We start from the raw sequence: 26,193 nt of genomic DNA, 5'->3' as shown, positions 1-26,193 counted from the left end.
CTCTGTACGCATGATCTCTCTCTGTGTGTAACCTATTACTCATTCAGTACGCATGACCTCTCTCTGCGTGTATCCTATTACCCATTATGTACTCATGACCTATCCCTGTGTGTAACCTATTACTCATTCAGTACACATGACCCCTCCCTGTGTGTATCCCATTGCTCATTCTGTACTCATGACCTCTCCCTGTGTGTATCCCATTGCTCATTCTGTACTCATGACCTCTCCCTGTGTTAATCCTATTGATCATTCTGTAATCATGACCTCTCCCTTTGTCTATTCCATTGTTCATTCTGTACACATGACCTCTGTCTGTGTGTGTGTGCAATTGCTCATTCTGTACTCATGACCTTTCTCTGTGCGTATTGTTCTGGAGAACTACAGCCAGGAACATGAAATGTTCGCTGGGAATACCACTGGGAGTTAACTGGGAGCATTCGTGCGAACGCTGAGTGCTTCGCGGATTTTGTTGTTAATGTAAATCGTGCGGCACGTGAAATTGCCTATGTATAGACAAGGTTTGTGAAAATAAAGTCAGTTCGAAAAACACTGCGTAACAAATGGTAGCAGAGCGTGGTTTTGAATAGTTTAGAGTAGTGTGCACGTTTGTGGAATAGTTGCATGTTATGTCGTGTGTTGACATTAGTTAGGGTTATAGTGGAGTTAGTCACAGTTTATAGAACAAATAGATTTTGAACTTATTTGTTGACTGTTTCTTTAAATCTCGTGCACCAAGTCATGTCGCAAACAGGGTCTAAAAAGTCAGCTCATGACTTTCCTGACTATGTGGCAGAAATAGCAGAACTTAGACGCAAGAAGGCTATAGTCAAATCAGCCTTCACTAAAGCAACGAATAGACTTGAAAGACTTATTGATGACGAGAATCGTTCCACTCGGACAGAAATCCGAGACGCGATTGACAAAGTTAATGATTGTCAGCTGAAGGCTATCGAGATAGTTATAGCATTGTCTGAAACATTTCACACAATAGGTGATCAAGATAGCATGACGAAAGTTACTGGCGAGGTAACACAGATAGAGGAGATAGGGAATGAGATACAAGAGCGAGCTCAAGAATATTTGCGAAACAGGGCAGATACGAGATCGTTCAGCAGCGTTAGAACAGGATTATCCAGATTATTTACGGCTGAAAAAGAAAAGCATGTTACTGTTGTCACTGCTTCTCACGTCGAGCAAGCGGAACCACAGTTGGGGTTAGATGTTGCTAGTTTCGGTCAGAGGTCACAAACAAATGTCATTGGGTTAGGTCGGCGGCAGCAGACCAATGCAGATGAATTTAGTCATATGAATAGGCCAGAACCCATCACACAGAAGAATGTTAGACATACAATTTCCCCAGAAACTGTTGGAAATTCGAGAAATTACAATTTGGGAAATGATATGTGGAAGCAGTTGCGACGTGTTTCCATTCCTACTTTCTCGGGTGATGCCAAATCATATGAGGGTTGGAAAGCGGCTTTTATGGCTTGTGTTCATAAGGCTCCAGCTACACCCGAGTACAAGCTTTTACAGTTGCGTCAGTACTTAGCTGGGGATGCAATGAAAGCCATACAAGATTTAGGTCATAGTGCGGCTGCATATGATGTAGCACTAGATAGATTAGAGAGGAAGTATGGGGGCAAGAGACGCCAAATTACATTACAGTTGGAGGAAGTGTGTAACTTTAGGCCAATTCGTCCTGGCAATGTCAAGGATATTGAGCGGTATGCTGACATGTTAGACACTGTCGTGGTCAATCTTAGAGATACTGACAGACTAGAAGAGTTGGGCAATGGAGCATTATATAATCAGTTACTGAAGAAAATGACAGAATCTATGTTAACTGACTATCAAAGATGGGTCTTTGATCGAGAGCGTCAAGAATCGGTAGGCACATTGCGTGAGTGGGTGTTGCAAGAAACTGAGTTTAATGTTGTAGCATCAGAAACTTTGCATGGCGTTTCCCAAAAGGGAAGGATTACAGTTAGAGGTCAAAGCAAATCGGGTTCATACTTTGGCGATCGACAGACTAACACGAACGCTCAGTGTGTGCTCTGTAAAAGTGGTCATCATATTTGGAACTGTAAACAGTTCAAGACAATGACTGTTCCCACAAGATGGGAAACTGCTAAACAATTGAACCTTTGCTTCAGGTGTTTGGGCACTAACCATCGAGGTAATAGTTGCAGACGCAGAATCACCTGTGGAATAGATAACTGTACCGCAACTCATAGTAGATTTCTTCACTCAACAAAGAGAACTTGTGACAATGTTTCTAAAGCTGAAACTCCTGAAACTGAAAAGCAACATGGAAGTCATGGTCCATCTGTAGTAACAATGTCTTCCACTAAATCTAGCAAGTCAACGCTAGTATCATTGAGAACGGTGCCAGTAGTTCTAAAGAATGGAAAGAACAGAATTGTTGTTAATGCACTATTGGATGATGCCAGCACAGAGACTTATATTAATCAAGATGTTGCCTCAGAATTAGGGTTATGGGGTCCTACAGAGAAAGTTTCAGTTAATGTCCTCAATGGACAACATGAAACATTGGAAACTATGTCAGTTCAAGTTGGACTAGAGAGTTTGGATGGTTCAGTCAATACTACAATATCTGCCTTAACAACTACCCGGGTCACGGGACAGATGCAGGTTGTTGATTGGCAGAAGTTTGCAGGAAGATGGAAACACCTTGACAGCATTGAGTTTCCAAAAGTCAAATCTCCTCATATAATAGATCTTCTTATTGGAATGGATTATCTTGAACTGCATAGATCCTATCAGGATATCCCAGGTCAGGAAGGTGAGCCAACAGCACGGTTAACTCCATTGGGTTGGACCTGTGTTGGTAGGATACCAGGATTAAGTGATTGTCAGAATTCGGGCACATTCTTCACTGACAGTAGGGAAGTTAAATTACGTTCAATATTACAGAAATTATGGGAAGTTGATGAAGTTCCCCCTGTGACATCTATCCTTTCCAAGGATGATGAATTTGTGATTGAATCTGTAAAAGATACAATCAGATACCAGAAAGGTCGGTACCAAATTGGCATTCCATGGAAGGAAAATGCAAGTCCTTTACCGGGCAATTGGGAAGTAGCTTACAAACGTCTCTGTTGCACAGAGAAGAAATTATCAAAAGACAAACAGGTTGCTGATACTTATGATGGTATCATATCTCGGTATCTTGAAAAAGGTTACATTGAAAAGGTGTCCATTGATGAAACAGATGTACCCTGTGGATGGTACTTACCTCATTTCCCTGTAGTGCGTCCCGATAGGGAAACTACCAAGGTTCGCATTGTCTTTGATGCATCAGCAAAATGTGAAGGTGTATCATTGAATGACAGTATCCATCAAGGTCCAAAGTTACAAGGTGACCTATTTCAGATATTGCTCAGGTTTAGAAGGTACTCGGTAGCCATAGTATGTGACATTGCAGAAATGTATCTTCAGATAGAAATGTTGCCAAAGGACAGGTCATTCTTTCGATTTCTTTGGAGGTCAAACAATCAGAATGACATGACACAGGTTTACCAATTCTCAAGAGTAGTCTTCGGTGTTAATGCCTCTCCGTTTTTGGCACAGTACATATCACAAGAACATGCTAGAAGGTTTCAAGATACTCTACCAAAAGCTGCTGAGACTGTATTAAAGTCGACCTATATGGATGACAACATAGACTCGCTTCCAAATGAGATCGAAGCCATAGAGCTGTATGAGCAGCTTACAGAGTTGTGGGGAAAGGCAGGCATGTGTGCACGAAAGTGGTTAAGCAATTCACCTGAAGTCTTACAGAAAATTCCCATAGAAAATAGGGCTACTGAGGTTGATCTTGGTAGGGATGAGTTGCCAACTACAAAAACACTTGGTCTGACGTGGGTGGCAAAGGATGATGAGTTTAGCTTCCGAAGTACTAGTGCACAAAACAGTTGGATACTTACAAAGAGGGGTTTTCTTAGAGAAATGGCTAGGGTATTCGATCCGTTAGGATTCCTTGCTCCTTTCATCATCAAAGCGAAAATCATCATGCAGGAAGTCTGGCTCAAGGGTTTAGATTGGGATGAAGAGCTTGATAATGATTTGAAACAGAAAGCATTGCTTTGGCTCAATCAAATGAAAGAGTTGGAGACTGTTAGATTCCCGAGATGCTTGCAACTCAACTTCAAAATTGAGAACAGGAAATTACATGTTTTCGTTGATGCATCTGAAAATGCATATGGGGCAGTAGTCTACAACGTGACTACCTATCCAAATGGGATGGTGTCTAGTCGCTTGGTGGCATCAAAATGTCGAGTAGCACCTCTGAAATCGGTCAGCATTCCTAGAATGGAGTTAATGGCAGCAGTATTAGGCGTTAAGTTGATCTTGACTGTAGTCAAAGCTCTTGAAATACCAATTGCTGGTGTGATTCTTTGGTCAGACAGTCAAAATGTGCTGTATTGGATAAAAAACCATAGCCGCACATTCAAAACATTTGTAGCTAATCGGATAGCTTTTATCCAAGAAAATACTGTTCCTAGTCAGTGGAACTACGTTCCTTCTGTTCAGAATCCAGCAGATATCCTGTCTAGGGGTACAACAGTTGCTAATTTGAACAAAGCATGGACTTCTGGACCTGACTTTCTGGAAAAAGATGTGACCGAATGGCCTTTACAGATGGTGAACAACCAAACAATGGATGATTCTGAAGCCAGGAAACATGTTATGTCGACAAAGCAGTTCTTTGCAATGGTAACACCTGACCGGTGTTGGAGATTAGATCCGAGAAGACACTCTGATTGGCAAAAACTACTTAGGGTTACAGCATGGGTTTATAGATTTGTGAACAACAGTCGTTCTGAATTAGGTTTGAGAATCGCTGGGGGGCTAAGCCACGAAGAGCTTAGTGATGCAGAGATGTATCATTTAGGTAGTGCACAAAAGGAGGGATTCACCAAGGAGGTATCGGCACTTGAATATAGGAAACAATTGCCATCAAATAGTAAACTCACTGGACTTGATCCCATACTTGATGAAGATGGGTTGATTAGATGTGGAGGTAGACTGCAGTATGCAAATTTTCTCCCATTTGATGCACGGTTCCCGATAGTATTGCCCAGAAGAAATTGGGTAACAAAGCTAATCGTGAAGAAATATCATGAGGATGGAAAACACATCCTTGGTACAAATCAGATACTTGCTGTACTATCTTCACGTTTCTGGATCGTTTCTGCTCGTGAAGAGATCCGTGAATATGAAAAGGAATGTTCTTGGTGTCGCAGACTTAAGGCAAAGCCTGGTGTACAAATCATGGCTCCACTACCACAAGTTAGACTGAAATACTCATTGAGAGCATTTGATCAAACTGGTGTTGATTTTGCAGGACCTTTCATCACAATACAAGGTAGAGGAAAGCAACGAGTTAAACGCTACCTTTGTCTCTTTACTTGCCTGGCAACTAGAGCGGTGCACTTGGAAATGGCATATGGTCTTGATAGCGACTCGTTCATGAATGCCTTTTACAGAATGGTCAACCGTCGAGGCTTGCCAAGTGTAGTGGTTTCAGATAACGGGACAAATTTCACAGGAGCCGTTAAAGAGCTGAAACAACTTAGAGACAAACTTGATGAGGATTACATTAAAACCTCCTTGGCCAATCGTGGAGTTACTTGGAAGTTTAACCCACCATATTCACCACATTTTGGGGGTGCTTTTGAAGCAATGATAAAGTCTTCCAAACGAGCTATATATGCAATCCTTGGCAATGGCGACATCACTGATGAAGAACTTGTGACTGCCTTCACCGGAGCTGAATCACTGATCAATTCAAGGCCTATAACTTACCAAAGTACACATCCACATGATGACGTTCCACTAACTCCTAATCACTTTCTTCATGGTCAGATGGGTGGAATATTTGCCCCTGAGTCGGTTGATAAGACAGGTTTCAATCCGAAAAAACGTTGGCGAAGAGTGCAAGAACTTGTACGCCACTTTTGGAAACGGTGGATGTCTGAATGGCTTCCTTCTCTACAAGCAAGGAAGAAATGGTTTATACCAAACCGTGATCTTGAAGTAGATGACGTCGTTCTGGTTGTCTCCCCTCAGTCACCTAGAGGCAGTTGGATCACCGGACGAATCATAAAGACACATCCTGGAAGAGATGGACACGTTCGAGTCGTTGACATACAGACCAGTAAGGGTGTTGTCACAAGACCAGTGACAAAAGTGTGTCCACTGGAATGGAATGTTTCAGGAACTGCAGCTGGAGAAGACTTCAAGAACAGAACGGAACAGCAGAAGGATTCGAGGAACGGATAGAATTCGTGAATGGAGGATTCAAAGAACAGCAGAAGGATTCGAGGAACGGATAGAAGAATTCGTGAATGAAGGATTGACAGAAGAGTTCATGGATAGAAGATGTTATTCAAGGATGAACATTCAAGGAAGTATTTCGAGTGACTGAAACATTAATATTTTTCATTTTATGAAACAGGATGTGTTCTTTCTTTTTAACAATGAACATTATACTTACCAGTGAATTGACATGCTTTCAAGTGGAATATTTCTTATTTACAGAGATGTGAACGTTGAAATGACTGCTTTGTTTTTCAGGACATGTGTGGACTTTTTATGAACAATTAATTCGCATATTATTTCATGTATACTATGTTGTGATCGATAGCTACTATTTGAAATGATAGACTGGGATCTATCATTTGTAGGGGGGAATGTTCTGGAGAACTACAGCCAGGAACATGAAATGTTCGCTGGGAATACCACTGGGAGTTAACTGGGAGCATTCGTGCGAACGCTGAGTGCTTCGCGGATTTTGTTGTTAATGTAAATCGTGCGGCACGTGAAATTGCCTATGTATAGACAAGGTTTGTGAAAATAAAGTCAGTTCGAAAAACACTGCGTAACACGTATCCCATTGTTCATTCTGTACACATGACCTCTCCCTGTCTGTATCCCATTGCTCATTCTGTACTCATGACCTCTCTGTGTGTGTTTCCCATTACCCATTCTGTACTCATGACCTCTTTCTGTGTTTATCCCATTGCTCATTATGTACACATGATCTCTCCCTGTGTCTATTCCATTGCTCATTCTGTACTCATAACCTCTCGTTCTGTCTATTCGATTGCTCATTTTGTACTCTTGACCTCTCCCTGTGTGTATCCAATTGCTCATTCTGTAAACTCACCTGTCCATGTGTGCATCCCATTACCCATTCTGTACGCATGACTTCTCTGTATTTATCCTATTAACCATTATCTACTGATGACCTCTCCCTGTGTATATCCCATTACCCACTCTGTACTCATGACCTCTCCGTGTCTATTCAATTGCTCATTCTGTACTCATGACCTCTCTCTGTATGTATCCATTTACCCACTCTGTACGCATGATCTCTCTCTGTGTGTAACCTATTACTCATTCAGTACGCATGACCTCTCTCTGCGTGTATCCTATTACCCATTATGTACTCATGACCTATCCCTGTGTGTAACCTATTACTCATTCAGTACACATGACCCCTCCCTGTGTGTATCCCATTGCTCATTCTGTACTCATTACCTCTCCCTGTGTGTATCCCATTGCTCATTCTGTACTCATGACCTCTCCCTGTGTTAATCCTATTGATCATTCTGTAATCATGACCTCTCCCTTTGTCTATTCCATTGTTCATTCTGTACACATGACCTCTGTCTGTGTGTGTGTGCAATTGCTCATTCTGTACACATGACCTCTCCCTGTGTGTATCCCATTGCTCATTCTGTACTCATGACCTCTCCCTGTTTGTATCCCATTACTCATTCTGTACTCATGACCTCTCCCTGTGTGTATCCCATTACCCATTCTGTACTCATGACCTCTCTCTGCGTGTATCCTATTACTCATTATGTACTCATGACCTATCCCTGTGTGTAGCCTATTACTCATTCAGTACACATGACCTCTCCATGTGTCTATTCAATTGCTCATTCTGTACTCATGACCTCTCCCTGTGTGTATCCCATTACCCATTCTCTAGTCATGACCTCTCTCTGCTTGTATCCTATTACCCATTATGTACTCATGACCTATCCCTGTGTGTAAGCTATTACTTATTCAGTACACATGACCTCTCCCTGTGTATATCCCGTTACCCATTTTCTACTCATGACCTCTCTCTCTGTGTATCCTATTACTCATTCTGTACTCATGACCTCTCTCTGTTTGTATCCCATTGCTCATTCTGTACTCATGACCTCTCCCTGTGTGTATCCCATTGCTCATTCTCTACTCATGATCTCTCCCTTTGTCTATTCCATTGCTCATTCTGTACACATGACATCTCTCTGTGTGTATCGAATTGCTCATTCTGTACACATGACCTCTCCCTGTGTCTATTCCATTGCTCATTCTGTACTCATGACCTCTCTCTGCGTGTACCCTATTACCCATTATGTACTCATGAACTCTCCCTGTGTGTAACCTATCACTCATTCTGGAACCTGACGTCCCCCTGTGTGTATCCTATTAACCATTATGTACTCATGACCTCTCTCTGTGTTTATCTTATTACAAATTATGTACTTATGACCACTCTCTGCATGTACTCTATTACTCATTCTGTACTCAAGACCTCTCTCTGTGGATAACCTATTACCCATTATGTACTCATGACCTCTCTCTGTGTGTAACCTATCACTCATTCAGTACATATGACGTCTCCCTGTGTGTATCCCATTACTCATTCTGTACTCATGATCTCTCTCTGCGTGTATCCTATTAACCATTATGTACTCATGACCACTCTCTGCATGTAACCTTTTACTCATTCTGTACTCATGACCAATCTCTGCGTGTATCCTATTACCCATTCTGTACTCATGACCCCTCTCTGCGTGTAACCTATCACTCATTCAGTACACATGACCTCTCCCTGTCTATATCCCATTGCTCATTCTGTACTCATGACCTCTCCCTGTTTGTATCCCATTGCTCATTCTGTACTCATAACCTCTCTCTGTGTCTCCCATTACCCATTCTGTACTCATGACCTCTCTCTGTGTGTATCCCATTGCTCATTATGTACACATGACCTCTCTCTGTGTCTATCCTTTTGCTCATTCTGTACTCATGGCCACTCCCCGTGTGTATCCCATTGCTCATTCTGTACTCATGGCCTCTCCCTGTGTCAATCCCATTGCTCATTCTGTACACATGACCTCTCCCTGTGTCTATCCCATTGCTCATTCTGTATTCATGACCTCTCATTCTGTCTATTCCATTGCTCATTCTGTACTCATGACCTCTCCCTGTGTGTATCCCAATGCTCATTCTGTAAACTCACCTCTCCATGTGTGTATCCCATTGCTCATTCTGTACTGATGACCTCTCTCTGTATGTATCCTATTAACCATTATGTACACATGACCTCTCCCTGTGTGTTTCCCATTGCTCATTCCGTAACCTGACCTCTCCCTGTGTGTATCCAATTACCCATTCTGTACTCATGACCTCTCTCTGTGTGTATCCAATTACCCATTCTGTACGCATGCCCTCTCTGTGTGTATCCCATTGCTAATTTTCTACACAAGACCACTCCCTGTGTGTTTCCCATTGCTCATTCCGTAACCTGACCTCTCCCTGTGTGTATCCCATTACCCATTCTGTAACCTGACCTCTCCCTGTTTGTATCCCATTACCCATTCTGTACTCATGACCTCCCTCTGCGTGTATCCTATTAACCATTTTCTACTCATGACCTCTCTCTGCATGTAACCTATTACTCATTCTGTACTCATGACCTCTCTCTGCCTGTATCCTATTACCCATTCTGTACTCATGACCTCTCCCTGTGTATATCCAATTGCTCATTCTGTACTCATGACCTCTCCCTGTGTCAATCAAATTGCTCATTCTGTACTAACGACCTCTCCCTGTGTGTATCCCGTTACCCATTCTGTACTCATGACCTCTCTCTGTGTGTATCCCATTGCTCATTCTGTACAGATGACCTCTCCCTGTGTCAAATCTATTGCTCATTCTGTACTAACGACCTATCCTTGTGTGTATCCCATTACCCATTCTGTACTCATGACCTCTCTCTGCGTGTATCCCATTGTTCACTCTATACACATGACCTCTCCCTTTGTCTATCCGATTGCTCATTCTGTACTCATGACCACTCCCTCTGTGTATCCCATTGCTCATTCTGTACTCATGACCTCTCCCTGTGTGTATCCCATTGCTCATTCTGTACTCATGACCTCTTCCTGTCTGTATCCCATTGCTCATTCTGTACTCATGACCTCTCCCTGTGTGTATCCCATTGCTCATTCTGTACTCATGACCTCTCCCTGTGTCAAACCTATTGCTCATTCTGTACTAACGACCTATCCCTGTGTGTATCCCATTACCCATTCTGTACTCATGACCTCTCTCTGTGTGTATCCCATTGTTCATTCTATACACATGACCTCTCCCTTTGTCTATCCGATTGCTCATTCTGTACTCATGACCTCTCCCTCTGTGTATCCCATTGCTCATTCTGTACTCATGACCTCTCCCTGTCTGTATCCCATTGCTCATTCTGTACACATGACCTCTCTCTGTGTGTATCCCTTTACCCATTCTGTACTCATGACGTCTTTCTGTGTGTATCCCATTGCTCATAATGTACACATGACCTCTCCCTGTGTCTATTCCATTGCTCATTCTGTGCTCATAACCTCTCGTTCTGTCTATTCGTTTTCTTATTCTGTACTCATGACCTCTCCCTGTGTGTATCCCATTACCCATTCTGTACGCATGACCTCTCTGTGTGTATCCTATTAACAATTATGTACTCATGACCTCTCCCTGTGTGTATCCCATTACCCATTCTGTACTCATGACCTATCTGTGTCTATTCCATTGCTCATTCTGTACACATGACCTCTCTCTGTATGTATGCAATTACCCACTCTTTACGCATGACCTCTCTCTGCGTGTAACCTATTACTCATTCAGTACACATGACCTCTCATTGTGTCTAATCAATTGCTCACTCTGTACTCATGACCTCTCCCTGTGTGTATCCCATTACCCATTCTGTACTGATGACCTCTGTCTCCGTGTATCCTATTACCCATTATGTACTCATGACCTATCCCTGTGTGTAACCTATTACTCATTCAGTACACATGATCTCTCCCTGTGTCTATCCGATTACCCATTCTGTACTCATGACCTCTCCCTGTGTGTATCCCATTACTCATTCTGTACTCATGACCTCTCTCTGTTTCTTTCCCATTGCTCATTCTGTACTCATGACCTCTCTCTGCGTGTATCCTATTAACCATTTTCTACTCATGACCTCTATTTCCATGTAACCTATTACTCATTCTGTACTCATGACCTATCTATGCGTGTATCCTATTACCCATTCTGTACTCATGACCTCTCTCTGCGTGTACCCTATCACTCATTCTGTAACCATGACCTCTCTCTGCGTGTATCCTGTTACCCATTCTGTACTCATAACCTCTCCCTGTGTATATCCAATTGCTCATTCTGTACTCATGACCTCTCCAAGTGTCAATGAAATTGCTCATTCTGTACTAACGACCTCTCCCTGTGTGTATCCCATTACCCATTCTGGACTCATGACCTCTCTCTGTGTGTATCCCATTGCTCATTCTGTACACATGACCTCTCCCTTTGTCTATCCCATTGCTCATTCAGTACTCTTGACCTCTCCCTGTCTGTATCCCATTGCTCATTCTGTAACCATGTCCTCTCTCTGCGTGTATCCTATTACCCATTCTGTACTCATGACCTCTCCCTGTGTATATCCAATTGCTCATTCTGTACTCATGACCTCTCCCAGTGTCAATGAAATTGCTCATTCTGTACTAACGACCTCTCCCTGTGTGTATCCCATTACCCATTCTGGACTCATGACCTCTCTCTGTGTGTATCCCATTGCTCATTCTGTACACATGACCTCTCCCTTTGTCTATCCCATTGCTCATTCAGTACTCTTGACCTCTCCCTGTCTGTATCCCATTGCTCATTCTGTAACCATGACCTCTCTCTGCGTGTATCCTATTACCCATTCTGTACTCATGACCTCTCCCTGTATGTATCCCATTGCTCATTCTGTACTCATGACCTCTCCCTGTCTTTATCCCATTGCTCATTCTGTACTCATGACCTCTCCCTGTGGGTATCCCATTGCTCATTCTGTACTCATGACCTCTCCCTGTGTCAAACCTATTGCTCATTCTGTACTAACGACCTATCCCTGTGTGTATCCCATTACCCTTTCTGTACTCATGACCTCTCTCTGTGTGTATCCCATTGTTCATTCTATACACATGACCTCTCCCTTTGTCTATCCGATTGCTCATTCTGTACTCATGACCTCTCCCTGTCTGTATCCCATTGCTCATTCCGTACACATGACCTCTCTCTGTGTATATCCCATTACCCATTCTGTACTCATGACGTCTTTCTGTGTGTATCCCATTGCTCATAATGTACACATGACCTCTCCCTGTGTGTATTCCATTGCTCATTCTGTGCTCATAACCTCTCGTTCTGTCTATTCGATTGCTCATTCTGTACTCATGACCTCTCCCTTTGTGTATCCCATTTCCCATTGTGTACTCATGACCTCTCTGTGTGTATCCTATTAACCATTATGTACTCATGACCTCTCCCTGTGTGTATCCCATTACCCATTCTGTACGCATGACCTCTCTGTGTGTATCCTATTAACAATTATGTACTCATGACCTCTCCCTGTGTGTATCCCATTACCCATTCTGTACTCATTACCTCTCTGTGTCTATTCCATTGCTCATTCTGTACACATGACCTCTCTCTGTATGTATGCAATTACCCACTCTTTACGCATGACCTCTCTCTGCGTGTAACCTATTACTCATTCAGTACACATGACCTCTCATTGTGTCTAATCAATTGCTCACTCTGTACTCATGACCTCTCCCTGTGTGTATCCCATTACCCATTCTGTACTGATGATCTCTGTCTCCGTGTATCCTATTACCCATTATGTACTCATGACCTATCCCTGTGTGTAACCTATTACTCATTCAGTACACATGACCTCTCCCTGTGGCTATCCGATTACCCATTCTGTACTCATGACCTCCCCCTGTGTTAATCCTATTGATCATTCTGTACTCATGACCTCTCCCTTTGTCTATGCCATTGTTCATTTTGTACACATGACCTATGTCTGTGTGTGTCCCATTGCTCATTCTGTACACACGACCTCTCTCTGTGTGTATCCTACTACCCATTCTGTACTCATGACCTCTCTCTGCGTGTAAGCTATCACTCATTCAGTACAGATGACCTCTCCCTGTGTGTATCCCATTACTCATTCTGTACTCATGACCTCTCTCTGCGTGTATCCTATTATCCATTATGTACTCATGACCACTCTCTGCATGTAACCTATTTCTCATTCTGTATTCATGACCTCTCTCTGCGTGTATCCTTTTATCCATTCTGTACTCGTGACCTCTCCCTGTGTATATCCGATTGCTCATTCTGTACACAATCCCCTCTCTCTGCGTGTATCCTATTACCCATTATGTACTCATGACCTCTCCCTGTGTGTAACCTATTACCCATTCTGTAGTCAGGACCTCTCCATGTGTCTATTCCATTGCTCATTCTGTACTCATGACCTCTCCTTGTGTGTATCCCATTACCCATTCTGTACTCATGACCTCATCCTGTGTGTATCCCATTACTTATATTGTACTCATGACCTCTCCCTGTGTGTATCCCATTGCTCATTCTGTACTCATGACCTCTCCCTGTTTGTATCCCATTGCCCATTCTGTAGTGATGACCTCTCCCTGTTTGTATCCCATTACCAATTCTGTACTCATGACCTCTCCCTGTGTGTATCCCATTACGAATTCTGTACTCATGACCTCTCTCTGTTTGTATCCCATTGCTCATTCTGTACTCATGACCTCTCCCTGTGTGTATCCAATTGCTCATTCTGTACTCATGACCTCTCCCTGTGTGTATCCCATTGCTCATTCTGTACTCATGACCTCTCCCTGTTTGTATCCCATTGCTCATTCTGTACTCATGACCTCTCCCTGTGTGTATCCCATTGCTCATTCTGTACTCATGACCTCTCCCTGTGTGTATCCCATTGCTCATTCTGTACTCATGACCTCTCCCTGTTTGTATCCCATTGCTCATTCTGTACTCATGACCTCTCCCTGTGTGTATCCCATTGCTCATTCTGTACTCATGACCTCTCCCTGTTTGTATCCCATTGCTCATTCTGTACTCATGACCTCTCCCTGTTTGTATCCCATTGCTCATTCTGTACTCATGACCTCTCCCTGTGTGTATCCCATTGCTCATTCTGTACTCATGACCTCTCCCTGTGTGTATCTCGTTGCTCATTCTGTACTCATGACCTCTCTCTGTTTGTATCCCATTGCTCATTCTGTACTCATTACCTCTCCCTGTGTGTATCTCGTTGCTCATTCTGTACTCATAACCTCTCTCTGTTTGTATCCCATTGCTCATTCTGTACTCATGACCTCTCCCTGTGTGTAACCGATTACTTTTTCAGTACACATGACCTCTCCCTGTGTCTATCTCATTACCAATTTTCTACTCATGACCTCTCTCTGTGTGTATCCCATTACTCATTCTGTACTGATCACCTCTCTCTGTGTGTATCCTATTACCCATTCTGTACTCATGACCTCTCCCTGTGTGTATCCCATTGCTCATTCTGTACTCATGACCTCTCCCTGTGTATATCCCATTGCTCATTCTGTACAAAATCCTCTCTCCCTTTGTGTATCCCGTTGCTCATTCTGTACTCATGACCTCTCCCTGTGTGTATCCCATTACCCATTCTGTACTCATGACCTCTTTCTGCGTGTATCCTATTACCAGTTATGTACTCATGACCTCTCCCTGTGTGTAACCTATTACTCATTCAGTACACATGACCTCTCCCTGTGTCTATCCTATTACCCATTCTGTACTGATGACCTCTCCCTGTGTGTATCCCATTACTCATTCTCTACTCATGACCTCTCTCTGTTTCTTTCCCATTGCTCATTCTGTACTCATGACCTCTCCCTGTGTGTATCCCATTGCTCTTCTGTACTCATGATCTCTCCCTGTGTTAATCCTATTGATCATTCTGTACTCATGACCTCTCCCTTTGTCTATGCCATTGTTCATTTTGTACACATGACCTCTGTCTGTTTGTGTCCCATTGCTCATTCTGTACACACGACCTCTCTCTGTGTCTATTCCATTGCTCATTCTGTAACCTGACCTCTATCTGTGTGTATCCTACTACCCATTCTGTACTCATGACCTCTCTCTGCGTGTAAGCTATCACTCCTTCAGTACAGTTGACCTCTCCCTGTGTGTATCCCATTACTCATTCAGTACTCATGACCTCTCTCTGCATGTATCCTATTATCCATTATGTACTCATGACCACTCTCTGCATGTAACCTATTTCTCATTCTGTAGTCAGGACCTCTCCATGTGTCTATTCCATTGCTCATTCTGTACTCATGACCTCTCCCTGTGTGTATCCCATTACCCATTCTGTACTCATGACCTCATCCTGTGTGTATCCCATTACTCATTCTGTACTCATGACCTCTCCCTGTGTGTATCCCATTGCTCATTCTGTACTCATGACCTCTCCCTGTTTGTATCCCATAGCTCATTCTGTAGTGATGACCCCTCCCTGTTTGTATCCCATTACCAATTCTGTACTCATGACCTCTCCCTGTGTGTATCCCATTACAAATTCTGTACTCATGACCTCTCTCTGTTTGTATCCCATTTCCCATTCTGTACTCATGACCTCTCCCAGTGTGTATCCAATTGCTCATTCTGTACTCATGACCTCTCCCTGTGTGTATCCCATTGCTCATTCTGTACTCATGACCTCTCATTGTGTCTATTCAATTGCTCATTCTGTACTCATGACCTCTCCCTGTGTGTATCCCATTACCCATTCTGTACGCATGACCTCTCTCTGCGTGTAACCTATTCCTCATTCAGTACACATGACCTCTCATTGTGTCTATTCAATTGCTCATTCTGTACTCATGACCTCTCCCTGTGTGTATCCCATTACCCATTCTGTACTGATGACCTCTTTCTTCGTGTATCTTATTACCCATTATCTACTCATGACCTTTTACTGTGTGTAATCTATTACTCATTCAGTACACATGACCTCTCCCTGTGTCTATCCTATTACCCATTCTGTACTCATGACCTCTCCCTGTGTGTATCCCATTACTCATTCTGTACTCATGACCCCTCTCTGTTTCTTTCCCATTACTCATTCTGTACTCATGACCTCTCCCTCTGTGTATCCCATTGCTCATTCTGTACTCATTACCTCTCCCTGTTTGTATCCCATTGCTCATTCTGTAGTCATTACCTCTCCCTGTTTGTATCCCATTGCTCAGTCTGTACTCATGACCTCTCCCTGTATGTATCCCATTGCTCATTCTGTACTCATGACCTCTCCCTGTGTTTATCCCATTGTTCATTCTGTAGTCATGACCTCTCCCTGTGTCTATTCCATTTCTTATTCTTTACTCATGACCTCTCCCTGCGTGTATCCCATTACCCATTCTGTACTCATGACCTCTCTCTGCGTTTATCCTATTACCCATTATGTACTCATGACCTATCTTGTGTGTAACCTATTACTTATTCAGTACACATGACCTCTCCCTGTGTCTATCCCATTACCCATTTTCTACTCATGACCTGTCTCTGTGTGTATCCCATTACTGATTCTGTACTCATGACCTTTGTCTGTGCGTGTCCCATTGCTCATTCTGTACACACGACCTCTCTCTATGTCTATTCCATTGCTCATTCTGTAACCTGACCACTATCTGTGTGTATCCTATTACCAATTCTCTATTCATGACCTCTCTCTGCGTGTAAGCTATCACTCATTCAGTACATATGACCTCTCTCTGCGTGTATCCTATTATCCATTATGTACTCATGACCACTCTCTGCTTGTAACCTATTTCTCATTCTGTAGTCAGGACCTCTCCATGTGTCTATTCCATTACTCATTCTGTACTCATGACCTCTCCCTGTGTGTATCCCATTACCCATTCTGTACTCATGACCTCATCCTGTGTGTATCCCATTACTCATTCTGTACTCATGACCTCTCCCTGTTTGTATCCCATTGCTCATTCTGTACTCATGACCTCTCCTTGTTTGTATCCCATTGCTCATTCTGTACTCATTACCTCTCCCTGTTTGTATCCCATTGCTCATTCTGTAGTCATTACCTCTCCCTGTGTGTATCCCATTGCTCATTCTGTACTCATGACCTCTCCCTGTCTTTATCCCAATGCTCATTCTGTAGTCATGACCTCTCTCTGTTTGTATCCCATTACTAATTCTGTACTCATATCCTCTCCCTGTGTGTATCCCATTACCAATTCTGTACCCATGACCTCTCCCTGTGTGTATCCCATTGCTCATTCTGTACTCATGACCCCTCTCTGCGTGTATCCCATTACCCATTATGTACTCATGACCTCTCCCTGTGTGTAACCTATTACTCATTCTGTACACATGACCTCTCCCTGTGTCTATTCCATTGCTCATTCTTTACTCATGACCTCTCCCTGTGTGTATCCCATTACCCATTCTGTTCTCATGACCTCTCTCTGCGTGTATCCTATTACCAATTATGTACTCATGACCTATCTTGTGTGTAACCTATTACTTATTCAGTACACATGACCTCTCCCAGTGTCTATCCCATTACCCATTTTCTACTCATGACCTCTCTCTGTGTGTATCCCATTACTCATTCTGTACTCATGACCTCTCTCTGTTTGTATCCCATTGCTCATTCTGTACGCATGACCTCTCCCTGTGTGTATCCCATTGCTCATTCTGTACTCATTACCTCTCCCTGTTTGTATCCCATTGCTCATTCTGTAGTCATTACCTCTCCCTGTGTGTATCCCATTGCTCATTCTGTACTCATGACCTCTCCCTGTGTTTATCCCATTGCTCATTTTGTAGTCATGACCTCTCCCTGTTTGTATCCCATTACTAATTCTGTACTCATGACCTCTGCCTTTGTTTATCCCATTACCCATTATGTACTCATGACCTCTCCCTGTGTGTAACCCATTACTCATTCTGTACACATGACCTCTCCCTGTGTCTATTCCATTGCTCATTATTTACTCATGACCTCTGTCTGCGTGTATCCTATTACCCATTATGTACTCATGACCTATCTTGTGTGTAACCTATTACTTATTCAGTACACATGACCTCTCCCTGTGTCTATCCCATTACCCATTTTCTACTCATGACCTCTCTCTGTGTGTATCCCATTACTCATTCTGTACTCATGACCTCTCTCTGTTTGTATCACATTGCTCATTCTGTACGCATGACCTCTCCCTGTGTGTATCCCATTGCTCATTCTGTACACATGACCTCTCCCTGTGTCTATTCCATTCCTCATTCTGTACTCATGACCTATCTCTGTTTGTATCCCATTCCTCATTCTCTACTAATGACCTCTCTCTGTGTGTATCCCATTGCTCATTCTGTACTCATGACCTCTCCCTGTGTCGATCCTATTGCTCATTCTGTACACATGACCTCTCTCTGTGTGTATCGCATTGCTCATTCTGCACATGTGACCGCTCCCTGTGTTTATCCCATTGCTCATTCTGTACTCATGACTTCTCTCTGCGTGTATCCTATCAACAATTATGTGCACATGACCTTTCGCTGTGTGTAATCTATTACCCATTCTGTATGAATGACCTCTCTCTCTGTGTTTATCCTATTACCCATTATGTACTCATGACCTATCTTGTGTGTATCCAATTGCTGATTCTGTACACATGACCTCTCCCTGTGTGTATCCCATTGCTCATTCTGTATTCATGACCTCTCCCTGTGTTAATCCTATTGATCATTCTGTACTCATGACCTCTCCCTTTGTCTATGCCATTGTTCATTCTGTACACATGACCTCTGTCTGTGCGTGTCCCATTGTTCATTCTGTACACACGACCTCTCTCTGTGTCTATTCCATTGCTCCTTCTGTAACCTGACCTCTATCTGTGTGTATCCCATTACCAATTCTTTGCTCATGACCTCACTCTGTGTGTATCCTACTACCCATTCTGTACTCATGACCTCTCTCTGCGTGTATCCTATTATCCATTATGTACTCATGACCACTCTCTGCTTGTAACCTATTTCTCATTCTGTAGTCAGGACCTCTCCATGTGTCTATTCCATTGCTCATTCTGTACTCATGACCTCTCCCTGTGTGTATCCCATTACCCATTCTGTACTCATGACCTCATCCTGTCTGTATCCCCTTACTCATTCTGTACTCATGACCTCTCCCTGTTTGTATCCCATTGAGCATTCTGTACTCATGACCTCTCCCTGTTTGTATCCCATTGCTCATTCTGTAGTGATGACCTATCCTTCTTTGTATCCCATTACCAATTCTGTACTCATGACCTCTCCCTGTTTGTATCCCATTGCTCATTCTGTACGCATGACCTCTCCCTGTGTGTATCCCATTACTCATTCTGTACTCATGACCTCTCCCTGTGTGTATCCGATTACTCATTCTGTACTCGTGACCTCTCCCTGTGTGTATCCCATTACTCATTCTGTACTCATGACCTCTCCCTGTTTGTATCCCATTGTTCATTCTGTACTCATGACCTCTCTCTGTATGTATCCAATTATCCACTCTGTACGCATGACCTCTCTCTGCGTGTTACCTATTACTCATTCAGTACACATGACCTCTCATTGTGTCTATTCAATTGCTCATTCTGTACTCATGACCTCTTTCTGCGTGTATCCTATTACCAATTATGTACTTATGACCTATCCCTGTGTGTAACCTATTACTCATTCAGTACACATGACCTCTCCCTGTGTGTATCCCATTACTCATTCTGTACTCATGACCTCTCTCTGTTTCTTTCCCATTGCTCATTCTTTACTCATGACCTCTCCCCGTGTGTATCCCATTGCTCATTCTGTACTCATGACCTCTCCCTGTGTGTATCCCATTGCTTATTCTGTACTCATTATCTCTCCCTGTTTGTATCCCATTGCTCATTCTGTAGTCATTACCTCTCCCTGTGTGTATCACATTGCTCATTCTGTACTCATGACCTCTCCCTGTGCGTATCCCATTTCCCATTCTGTACTCATGACCTCTCTCTGTTTGTATCCCATTGCTCATTCTGTAGTCATGACCTCTCCCTTTGTGTATCCCATTACCAATTCTCTACCCATGACCTCTCCCTGTGTGTATCCTATTGGCAATTCTGTACTCATGACCCCTCTCTGCGTGTATCCCATTACCCATTATGTACTCATGACGTCTCCCTGTGTGTAACCTATTACTCATTCTGTACATATGACCTCTCCATGTGTCTAATCCATTGCTCATTCTGAACTCATGACCTCTCCCTGTGTGTATCCCATTACCCATTCTGTACTCATGACCTCTCTCTGCGTGTATCCTATTACCCATTATGTACTCATGACCTATCTTGTGTGTAACCTATTACTTATTCATTACACATGACCTGTCCCCGTGTCTATCCCATTACCCATTTTCTACTCATGACCTCTCTCTGTGTGTATCCCATTACTCATTCTGTACTCATGACCTCTCTCTGTTTGTATCCCATTGCTCATTCTGTACGCATGACCTCTCCCTGTGTGTATCCCATTGCTCATTCTGTACACATGACCTCTCCCTGTGTCTATTCCATTACTCATTCTGTACTCATGACCTCTCTCTGTTTGTATCCCATTGCTCATTCTGTACTAATGACCTCTCTCTGTGTGTATCCCATTGCTCATTCTGTACTCATGACCTCTCCCTGTGTCAATCCTATTGCTCATTCTGTACACATGACCTCTCTCTGTGTGTATCCCATTGCTCATTCTGCACATGTGACCGCTCCCTGTGTTTATCCCATTGCTCATTCTGTACTCATGACTTCTCTCTGCGTGTATCCTATCACCAATTATGTGCTCATGACCTTTCGCTGTGTGTAACCTATTACCCATTCTGTATGAATGACCTCTCTCTGTGTGTTTATCCTATTACCCATGATGTACTCATGACCTTTCCATGTGTGTAACCTATTACTTATTCAGTACACATAAGCTCTTCCTGTGTGTATCCCATTACTCATTCTGAACTCGTGAACTCTCCCTGTGTATATCCCATTGCTCATTCTGTACACAATCACCTCTCCCTTTGTGTATCCTATTGCTCATTCTGTACTCATGACCTGTCCCTGTGTGTATCTCATTGCTCATTATGTAGTCAGGACCTTTCTGTGTGTGTATCCCATTACCAATTCTGTACTCATGACCTCTCTCTGCGTGTATCCTATTACCCATTGTGTACTCATGACCTCTCCCTGTGTGTATCCCATTGCTCATTCTGTAGTCAGGACCTTTCTGTGTGTGTGTATCCAATAACCAATTCTGTACTCATGACCACTCTCTGCGTGTATCCTATTACCCATTATGTACCCATGACCTATCCCTGTGTGTAACCTATTACTCATTTAGTTCAGATGACCTCTCGATGTGTCTATTCCATTGCTCATTCTGTACTCATGACCTCTCCCTGTGTGTATCCCATTACCCATTCTGTGCTCATGACCTCTCTCTGCGTGTATCCTATAACCCATTATGTACTCATGACCTATCCCTGTGTCTATTCCATTGCTCATTCTGTACTCATGACCTCTCCCTGTGTGTATCCCATTACCCATTCTGTGCTCATGACCTCTCTCTGCGTGTATCCTATTACCCATTATGTACTCATGACCTCTCTCTGTGTTTATCTTCTCACCTATTATGTACTTATGACCTCTCCCTGTGTGTAACCTATTACTCATTCAGTACACATGACCTCTCTCTGTGTCTATCCCATTACCCATTCTGTACTCATGACCTCTCTCTCTGTGTATCCCATTACTCATTCTGTACTCATGACCTCTCCCTGTGTGTATCCCATTGCTTATTCTGTACTAATGACCTCTCTCTGTGTGTATCCCATTGCTCATTCTGTACTAATGACCTCTCCCTGTGTCAATCCTATTGCTCATTCTGTACACATGACCTCTCTCTCTGTGTATCCCATTGCTCATTCTGCACATGTGACCGCTCCCTGTGTTTATTCCATTGCTCATTCTGTACTCATGACTTCTCTCTGCGTGTATCCTAGCACCAATTATGTGCTCATGACCTTTCGCTGTGTGTAACCTATTACCCATTCTGCACGAATGACCTCTCTCTGTGTGTTTATCATATTACTCATTATGTACTCATGACCTTTCCATGTGTGTAACCTATTACTCATTCAGTACACATAAGCTCTTCCTGTGTGTATCCCATTACTCATTCTGTACTCATGATCTCTCCCTGAGTCTATCCTATTAACCATTCAGTACACATGACCTCTCCCTGTGTGTAACCTATTACTCATTCAGTACACATGACCGCTCTCTGTGTATCCTATTACCAAGTATGTACTCATGACCTCTCTCTGTGTGTAACCTATTACCAATTCTGTACGCATGACCTCTCTCTGTGTTTATCCTATTACCCATTATGTACTCCTGACCTCTCCATGTGTGTAACCTATTACTCATTCAGTACACATGACCTCTCCCTGTGTGTAACCTATTACTCATTCAGTACACATGACCGCTCTCTGTGTATCTTATTACCAATTATGTACTCATGACCTCTCTCTGTGTGTAACCTATTACCCATTCTGTACGCATGACCTCTCTCTTTGTGTAACCTATTACTCATTCAGTACACATGACCTCTCCCTGTGTGTAACCTATTACCCATTCAGTACACATGACAGCTCTCTGTGTATCCTATTACCAATTATGTACTCATGACCTCTCTCTGTGTGTAACCTATTACCCATTCTGTACGCATGACCTCTCTCTGTGTTTATCCTATTACCCATTATGTACTCATGACCTCTCTCTGTGTGTATCCTTTTACCAATTCAGTACACATGACCTCTCCCAGTGTGTAACCTATTACTCATTCAGTACACATGACCGCTCTCTGTGTATCCTATTACCAATTATGTACTCATTAACCTCTCTATGTGTGTAACCTATTACCCATTCTGTACGCGTGACCTCTCTCTGTGTTTATCCTATTACCCATTATGTACTCATGACCTCTCCATGTGTGTAACCTATTACTCAATTAGTACACATGACCTCTCCCTGTGTGTATCGCATTACCTATTCTGTACGCATGACCTCTCTCTGTGTCTATCCTATTACCCATTATGTACTCATGACCTCACCCTGTGTGTAACCTGATCTCTCCCTGTGTGTATCCCCTTACCCATTCTGTACTCATGACCTCTCCCTGCGTGTATCCTATTACCCATTATGTACTCATGACCTATCCCTGTGTGTAACCTATTACTTATTCAGTACACATGACCTCTCCCTGTGTGTATCCCATTACCCATTCTGTATGCATGACCTCTCTCTGTGTGTATCCCATTGCTCCTTCTGTACACATGACCCCTCCCTGTGTTTATCCCATTACCCATTATGTACTCATGACCTCTCTGTGTGCCTATCCTATTACCCATTCAGTACACATGACCTCTCCCTCTGTGTATCCCATTACCCATTCTGTACACATGACCTCTCTCTGTGTGTATCCTATCACTCATTCTGTAACCTGACCTCCACCTCTGTGTAACCTATTACTCATTCTGTACGCCTGACCTCTCCCTGTGTATATCCTTTACAATGTTTTTCCACCTCTCCTTCTTTGTAGCACAACGTTTTCGGAGAAGAGTCTCTCGCAAAGGGAGGTAGGGTCTATTGTCGGCGGCGTCATCGTCTTCCTGGTCATCGCCGGTGGTGTCGTAGCCTGCTGCTTCTGCAAGCCGACGTGTCTGCAGGAGAAGGTCACACCCGAGGTGCATCGGAACCATGTCTCTGATCAACACAGTAAGACTTTACGCACCACACCAGATTCCTCCAAGTCTGCTGAGGTGTGTCAGCACCGTACACGATCAACGGGTTTCAACATAAGGCTAGGCAGACAATTAGGACCTGCATAACATCGGACTTTCCTTTCCTACAGCTGATATACATGAAATATTGTCCAAAGCTGCATTACACTAAAGTTACTCACACATTCTTTCGAATGTTCCTTAGAAAACTATTTTTTCATCGCATGATTTCATGACAGAATGACTCTTTATAGACATATATTATAGACAAATGTATTTATGAACAGATTTGACAACACTTAACCCTGGCTACAACATGGGCGTCGTGAATCCAGCCTTACACCAATCCATACCCATGTCATATCCACCAAACACACTACCTGGCAATCAATGGGCCGTATAGAGGGGACTGCTCGTCATTCCGGACACCTCTATGTCGTACCTAACAGCTTCACTTGGAACCCATTGACCGTTTAGCGAGGACTGCTTGTCATACATCTATGTCGTACCCATTACCCGTGTATCTCCCTTTATGACGTCATCTGACATACTTGTGTATTTTATCAACAGGAACTGTCCACCCCAACAGTCCTCTGAACTGGGACTGGCAAATGAATGAACTGTGGCAATGTGGGGTCTTGTTAGTCAGGGGTTTATAATGCACAACAGTGTTCACCTTCTGGCATTCACAAGACTTGCACGGAATCTGTAATGCAGAGGTATAGGTAATGGGGGTTCTGCCGCAACCCCACTGGAGCCAGATTTATATACCTATACTGCTACTACAGATGGAATTTATTTTTTATGCAAAAATGATGATGCGATTTAACGATCGTCATGAGATTAAACTAAATTGTAATGAAAATATTCTCTATTATTTTTACTCATACGCATACCAATATTTTGAACAAAATGATATTCAACATGTTTACTAAGTTCTTCGTTCATTTTACTAGTAACCAGACTATATACTCTTTTTAGAAATTGGAAGAAACAATTGATGACCGTATTTGGCTGGTTTAACATTCTTGATATAATATATACCTTGTGGTAATTCTCGCCATTTGATTGGCTTGTAGTTCTTCATTATTCTATACTTATGTAACCATTCGTCTAAATTATGGCGGTGTGATCAAGCAATCTATTTTTAATCTCCAACCAGTTCTTTCTTTTTGGCACGGAATAATTGACGCGCTTGTTGTCTCCCCTGTTCTATGAACTTTTTTTCTCGTCTTTGCTAATGCCACTGGTCTTACGATAATTGGATCGAATCTCATGCTTCATTAAGTTGTATTTGGTTAGTTCTGACAGCACTAAACGAAACTCCTCCTCGAATATCTTACAATCAGCCATTGCTGTTGAAATATGGTCCTCAATGCTCCTCAATTCAACTTTGCTTCGGCGAGTATCCGAATATTATCTTGTTTTAATGCTTTCTTTTGCAACTTAAGAGAAATAAATTTTATCGCTATTCCTGCCAGTACTGAGACTCCGGCGGCTACTTCCATACCAAGTACGATAGGCGCGGCGATTATAGTTGATAATAAACCAACACCGGCTACACCGAGTCCCATGCCAGCTGTTACAAGCGCAGTGTCAACTCCGTCGAGGGCATTCACAGCTCTGCGATACTTTTTATACAATCCAAGTCTCATCTCCCTCTCCTTCCCTATTCGATGTTTTATGTCATTTATTTGATGTAATCAAAATCCATCAACAGTATCCATCTTTTTAAATGCTTCATCAAGCACCAGATATAAACCATAGTGTATATTATTATATCATATAAAAGCCGTTAATTGGTCTCGCTTCAATGTTTTGAGAGTATACATCAGCCTTATTAAATCTATATTATACGGCATAAATATCTTAGTAAGAGAAATGCTGTCACTTTTTTTAACTTGGACCCCCTCAAGGGTTGCAACGGGTGATACTCCCATAATCATAATACTGCAACGTCGACGCTCGTGTTGCTTTAGCCATTTAATTGATAGACCTGGTAATATTTCGAAGGTATCTACCGGTGCATCTCCAAACAAGACTTCAATAATAATTGTAGAAAGAGCAGGTATAGCATTCAAGTTCTGTTTTATATT

General features: G+C 42.8%; 1 protein-coding gene across 1 annotated transcript in view; it reads left to right on the top strand.

Moving 5' to 3' along the window:
- LOC124125435 overlaps positions 1-24,853 on the top strand; it is a 57,823-nt gene extending 32,970 nt beyond the window's left edge. The window contains exons 3-4 of the mRNA XM_046488746.2: positions 23,917-24,092; positions 24,385-24,853. Coding sequence (XP_046344702.2) covers positions 23,917-24,092; positions 24,385-24,500 — 292 coding nt within the window. The 3' untranslated portion in view covers positions 24,501-24,853. The remainder of the gene's footprint in view (positions 1-23,916; positions 24,093-24,384) is intronic.
- The last annotated feature ends 1,340 nt before the right edge of the window (positions 24,854-26,193 follow it).

This window comes from Haliotis rufescens, unplaced genomic scaffold (genome assembly GCF_023055435.1).
Source record: "Haliotis rufescens isolate VD_foot unplaced genomic scaffold, xgHalRufe1.0.p SCAF_1, whole genome shotgun sequence".
In the NCBI taxonomy this organism is placed as follows: Eukaryota; Metazoa; Mollusca; class Gastropoda; order Lepetellida; family Haliotidae; genus Haliotis; species Haliotis rufescens.
This window is presented reverse-complemented; position numbering and strand designations above follow the sequence as displayed.